This window comes from Corylus avellana, chromosome ca9, assembly GCF_901000735.1.
Source record: "Corylus avellana chromosome ca9, CavTom2PMs-1.0".
Lineage (NCBI taxonomy): Eukaryota > Viridiplantae > Streptophyta > Magnoliopsida > Fagales > Betulaceae > Corylus > Corylus avellana.
Genome location: NC_081549.1, coordinates 22,152,937 through 22,158,936, shown reverse-complemented (window position 1 = coordinate 22,158,936; position 6,000 = coordinate 22,152,937). Strand labels below are relative to the sequence as shown.

At 38.2% G+C, this 6,000-nt stretch overlaps 1 protein-coding gene across 2 annotated transcripts; it reads left to right on the top strand.

Moving 5' to 3' along the window:
* Nucleotides 1-712: 712 nt before the first annotated feature.
* On the top strand, nucleotides 713-5,246 carry LOC132162034 (F-box/LRR-repeat protein 3). 2 transcript variants are annotated; one of them, XM_059572280.1, is made up of 8 exons: nucleotides 713-1,572; nucleotides 2,000-2,125; nucleotides 2,539-2,643; nucleotides 2,739-3,129; nucleotides 3,212-3,341; nucleotides 3,541-3,835; nucleotides 3,932-4,183; nucleotides 4,767-5,246. In XM_059572280.1, exons 1-8 carry the CDS (start codon nucleotides 916-918, stop codon nucleotides 4,818-4,820), a joined length of 2,010 nt encoding a protein of 669 aa, XP_059428263.1. In that variant the 5' UTR covers nucleotides 713-915; the 3' UTR covers nucleotides 4,821-5,246. The 2 variants fall into 2 exon arrangements, with proteins under 2 accessions (XP_059428263.1, XP_059428264.1); XM_059572281.1 differs by lacking the exon at nucleotides 2,539-2,643.
* The last annotated feature ends 754 nt before the right edge of the window (nucleotides 5,247-6,000 follow it).

Below are 6,000 nucleotides of genomic sequence, written 5' to 3'. Positions count from 1 at the left end.
CGACCTCTTGCCGAAAGACAATACTGGCCCTGCGTCAACCTCCCCATTTACCAGTCGTCCTTATCGTCCTTTTTTTGCGTACGGATCATTTCTGCCGCGTCAAACGACGGAAATACCCCCATGTTTTCCAAATAGAAAAAATAATAATAGAAAACGACGGAAATACCCCCCATCTATAATAATAGAAAAATTCAAAATAAAAAAAAATAACAATAATAATAATCAACCATGCTAGCTAATAAGTAAAATGTTTAGGATATAGAGGTTTTTATTACAATTATCTTACAAATTATCGTTATAATTGATTAAATGATTGAAGAGTGTATAGACAGACTCTAGTTGATGAGCCAATTATTTTTTTAAGATCACAAAAAAAGAGAAAAAGCTTAGAATATTTTATGTGGAGATGAAAAAGTTCATAACAGCACTTCATCTTAGCCTTAAAGGAATAAGTTAGCATCTTCTTAATTAAATTATTTGATTTCACTTATAAAACTAATAAAACAAACACGTACGGGATTGGATTAGTCAAACTCCAACAATACGGAATACGATTTGGTCAATTAGTCCATCCATGAAATCCATATCAGAGGGGTATTAAGGTCTTTCAAGTGGGACAACAAATACAATCAAAGGAGGCTTTTAGGAAAGGTCCACGAAGGGTAACAAGGTAATTTGGATATATTCCTTCTTCCCCACACCCTCCCTCCCTCACGTTGCAAAGCATCACCAACTCCATACTCTCTCTGTTAACGGTTACTTCTATTCCTCCAATCCCAACTATAAACAAACATCTTCGTCTTCACCTTTTACCTCAAAAAACCCAAACAACCAAACATCATTTCTCACACCTTTCTTTCACACCCTTCTCCAAAACCCAGAACCCAGAAAACTTCCAATTCCTCGCGAAGAGCCATGAAGAAGCAAAAGCTGTCTCAAGGACTCAACTGTGGCCTCGGGGCCAACTACTTTGATCTCTTATCCGAAGAAATCGTATTTTCAATCCTCGACTTCCTTGGCCCAAACCCGCTAGACAGGAAGTCGTTTTCTTTGGTGTGTGGATCTTTCTATGCCATCGAAGCCAGGCACCGCCGAACCCTCAAGCCGCTCCGCACCGAGCACCTCCCGAAGGTCCTGACCCGTTACCAGAACGTGACCCACATGGATCTCTCCCTGTGCCCACGGGTCACCGACCGGTCGCTGGGCGTAATTGCGGGCGCGTGCGCGTCCACGCTCAGCTCCATCGACCTCTCGCGGTCGAAGTTCTTCTCGGGTGCAGGGCTGTTGAGCTTGACGGTGAGGTGTGCGAACCTGGTGGAGCTGGACCTGTCGAACGCGACGGAGCTGAGGGACGGGGCGGCAGCGACAGTGGCGGAGGCGAAGAATCTGGAGAGGCTGTGGATGGGGAGGTGCAAGCTGGTGACGGATATGGGGGTGGGGTGTATTGCGGTGGGGTGTAGGAAGCTGAAGCTGCTGAGCTTGAAATGGTGTGTGGGTGTTGGTGATCTGGGTGTGGGTTTGGTTGCTGTCAAGTGCAAGGATATTCGTACTTTGGATCTTTCTTACTTGCCGGTAATTCTTCAACAGGCACTCTTCTTGTTGTGATTGCAAACTATTCTGGATGTTTTGTATTGGGTTGATTGGATTGAACTTAGGTGGTGCTGTTTATCCAAGGGGGGGAAATGAATAAATCTGGTGATTGGTGTTAATGAAATTCGCGTGTGATTAGTACTAGTGATGTCAATTTCGGGTCTTTCATTTCATTTCATTGTTTTACTGATTCCGATGGTCTGTCGAGATTGTTATTTTATACTAGAACTTTGAGCTTGGTTATGTTTTAAGTAGCTGATGTGTTGAATGTGTGCTTGATCATCCTAGCCCAAATGGGAAAAGAAATAAATAGATAAAGACCGCTAGGCTGTATGAGTTATTCTTGTACTGTTGAATTTTTTTGGGCAAAATGTTGGTTTGTATATTGATTGTTGTTCATCTTTTGCAGATCACTGATAAATGTTTACCTTCCATCTTGAATTTGCAATATCTTGAAGATTTGGTGTTGGAAGGGTGCTTTGGTATTGATGACAACAGCCTTGCAGTCCTCAAACACGGCTGCAAATCGCTAAAGGTATTGTTTCATGGTTAGGTGGTGTTCTTTTGTCGTATCCCTTTTCTTGTACTAATTGGAAAGATGAGATAAGGTGGGGCTAAAAACTATTTAATTAGGCGTATTTGGAAGGATATAAAGTTAATTCTCATTGTAGTTTTGTCCACTTTTGGTATATGGATCCGTTTTCCTTGCAATATTACAATGTGTAGTTTTAAGGTGCAGAGTCTGCAGTATCATCTACACGGTTTTGCACAAATATATATTTTTGGGTGTATCATATATATATATATATATTTTTTTTTCAATATTTGATCCACGTTAGTAAACATTCTGTTTAGCCATGGGTTTTTTACTTCCTACTTGTAAAAAAGTCGATTCTGTTTCTTTTCAAGCATCTATTTGACAAATTTTCTTATTTTTCCTTTGAACAGAAACTTGATATGTCAAGTTGTCAGAATGTTACTCATGTTGGCTTGTCTTCCGTATTCAGTTGCACTAGATGTTTAGAACAACTTACCTTAGCTTATGGTTCTTCTGTAAGTCGCTACAACTCTTTGGGTCTTTCTGACAGCCTAATCGAAATTTTATTATCTGGCCCCTTACTGACGATGATATGATGGTGGTGATTCAGGTTACTTTTGATCTTGCTGACAGTTTGAACAAGCTTCGCATGTTGCAATCAATCAAATTAGATGGTTGCTCAGTTACCTGTGCTGGACTAAGGGCCATTGGAGATTGGTGTGGATCGCTAAGGGAGCTGAGCTTAAGTAAATGTTCAGGGGTGACGGATGGAGGTCTGTCCTACCTTGTTATAAAGCAGAAAGATTTGAGGAAGCTAGATATAACATGCTGTCGCAAGATTACTGATGTTTCTATTTCCCACATCGCAAATTCATGCACTGCTCTTAGTTCTCTCAAGATGGAATTATGTACCCTGGTTCCTAGAGAAGCATTTGTCTTAATTGGACGGTGCCATTCTCTTGAGGAGCTTGACTTGACAGATAATGAAATTGACGATGAAGGTCTTCCCCTTTGCTTTACTCTAGTCTAAATAAGGGCTACTTTATTGAGCAAAATACTTATATAGTAATGTTCCTTTTACAGGTTTAAAATCCATCTCCACATGCTGCAAACTCTCTAGCTTAAAACTGGGACTTTGTCTAAACATAACTGATGAGGGACTTGCCCATGTTGGCATGTGCTGTGTAGGACTTAAAGAACTTGATTTGTACAGGTTTGTGACTTTTAACCCACGATTTTTGTCCTCTTTTTTTATTGTGATAATTTATCCATGTCATTTCCAGGTTATTGTTAAATCTGGTTTCAAAGAATTCTGTGTTTGTACCTAAGAAAAACCCTGGTGACAAAAAATTCTGTACAGGTGATGTGATGACAAACCTCGGTAATCAATTGAATGTATTTGCTTTGTTCAGGTGTGCAGGAATAACTGATTCAGGAATTTTAGCAATTGCCCGCGGTTGCCCTGGCCTTGAGATAATTAACTTGGCCTACTGTAAAGAAATTACTGATGATTCCTTAATATCACTCTCAAAATGCTCAAAACTAGACACGATTGAAAGCCGAGGATGTCCGCATATCACATCTTCAGGTCTAGCAGAAATTGCTGCAAGATGCAAGCAACTGACCAAGTTAGATATAAAGAAATGTTACAAAATTGATGATGCTGGGATGATTCCGCTTGCTCACTTTTCTCAGAACCTCAAGCAGGTACCCATGATCCCCCTTTCTGTCTTTGTTGTCACATAATGGATCGAGAGAAAATATTGAGATCCAGCTTCAATGATTATTTCCTTTTCCTTGTAGATAAATTTGTCATATAGCTCAGTTACAGACTTGGGGCTCTTGTCCCTTGCCAGCATCAGCTGCCTACAGAGCTTGACTATCTTGCACATGAAAGGCTTGAGTCCGTGTGGACTAGCAGCTTCCTTATTGGCATGTGGAGGTCTGACAAAAGTGAAGCTCCATGCGTCCTTTAAATCCTTGTTACCCAAACCGCTTTTTGAACATTTGGAGGCACGTGGTTGTGTGTTCCAGTGGAGAGATAAAGAGTTTCAGGTACTTCTTTTTAGGTGGTTCAGTGGTCCATGAAGAAACAAAATCCTGGTTTGGTAATGTTTTTGAAAATATTTTTAAAAAACACTATTTTCAAAACTATTGACAAACAATTCAAAAAAAAAAAAAACTTTTCAAAACACATCACTTCTTAGAGAACTTTTCACACCTTATAAGAATATTTTGAAAAAACATGTGCTTAATTTTAAAAAAGTAAGTTACTTGATCAATCATGTCTAGATCAGTTTCATTGAAATGTTTGCAACATACTCGAACATCAACATTTCTTCAACAAGCAAGAATTTTTAAGTTTTTCCTTAAGTGAAATATAATAATTTTCAAGATTGGCTGCTGCATATGTTAGATCATGTGTGGCTTTTGATATAATTAATCCAAGAGAAGTCACATTATAGTCAACAGCCGCCGATGTTTATTTGACTGTTAGGTTTAGACAACTGTGACTTGTGTGAACAACCAACAAAATGCATGCTTAACTTTAAAAGTCAGATGGAGTATAAAATTATTATTCATAGTTATTTAAATTTACTTAATTACAATATTAAAGTTATTTTGATATGATTGGCAGGCTGAATTAGATCCCAAGTGTTGGAAACTACAATTGGAAGATGTGGTGCAATAGGGTTTTCTGAAGCTCCTTGAAGTATGCAGAAATTGACGGAGTCGAATACAAATTCTTCACTTGGTTTTACCCACAAGTAGAAGCGTTGGAAACTACAGTTGGAAGATGTGGTGTGCAATAGGGTTTTCTGAAACTCCTTGAAGTCAGAGGAGGTTTTATACACAAGTAGAAGTGTTGGAAACTACAGTTGGAAGATGTGATGCAATAGGGTTTTCTGAAGCTCCTTTAAGTCACAGGAGGTTTTATGCAGAAGTAGTATATTGGTGTTGGGACTTTTCCCCCTATAATTGTTATATTGTTTTGCAAAGTGATTAATTAGTTTAGCCTTTGGCAGCTCTTTGAAGAAAGGGCCATTTTGTAAGGACAAAATTTCCTCCAAATTATGTCATGGAAACCTAACGACAGTCGCCAAAAGGATTAGACATTTGTCTCTTTTTCCAAATTTCTGTTACTTCAATAGATCTGGGCAGCCATGGGACAATTACTAAGCTCAGTTGTCACTTGGATTCCTAGATGTGTAATTAGGATTAAAGGCCTCCCTTTTTTTCTTTTTTTTTTTTGTTTTGGCTGGATAATGAGAATCTCACTCACAATTAATCACTAGGTCAATCCTAACTGTCATCAAGCAAAGCAAAAACATGTTAGTGGTTTGGCTTGTGTCCATTTGTTGAAACTGGAACATGTGTCTCATAACACGATACGAAGGATTGTTTCAAATATCAATGAGTTCAATTTCAACGAGAATTTTTGGACAAGCAGATTCCAAATGGCGTCCTAATAACTTCACAAAAGAATATGGCAATGTTTCAAAAAAAGATAGAAGAAGAGTTGAGATTTCCGGCTGCCAAGCGTCAGACACTTCTTTTTCATTTTTTTTAAATTGAAGAAGAGAAATATTAAAGAGAAATTCAAATTTGAGATATTAGTATTAAATTTATGATGATAAAATTCATTTTAAGTGATACCATCCCTAAAGGGTTAACCTTCCACTCCTAGGTTTTAGTTTTAAATCCAAAAATAAATTTTGAGGCATTAGAAACTAAATATTAACTCATAAAAATTTAACCAAAAAAAATCTAGCAGAACTATGAAAAGAGATTTTTTTACAAATTTTTTTTTTTTTAATAAAGCCACGTCAGACTTTGACAGACACTTATCTGACTCTTGGCAGCCAAATAAG

What these genes read in the sequence shown, in the direction of transcription:
- LOC132162034 (XM_059572280.1), top strand. Translation starts at nt 916, where the DNA reads ATGAAGAAGCAAAAGCTGTCTCAAGGACTCAACTGTGGCCTCGGGGCC. An exon ending in CCTTAGCTTATGGTTCTTCT is followed by an intron (nt 2,644 to 2,738) that starts GTAAGTCGCTAC and finishes GTGGTGATTCAG; the next exon opens with GTTACTTTTGATCTTGCTGA. An exon ending in GGAGAGATAAAGAGTTTCAG is followed by an intron (nt 4,184 to 4,766) that starts GTACTTCTTTTT and finishes TATGATTGGCAG; the next exon opens with GCTGAATTAGATCCCAAGTG.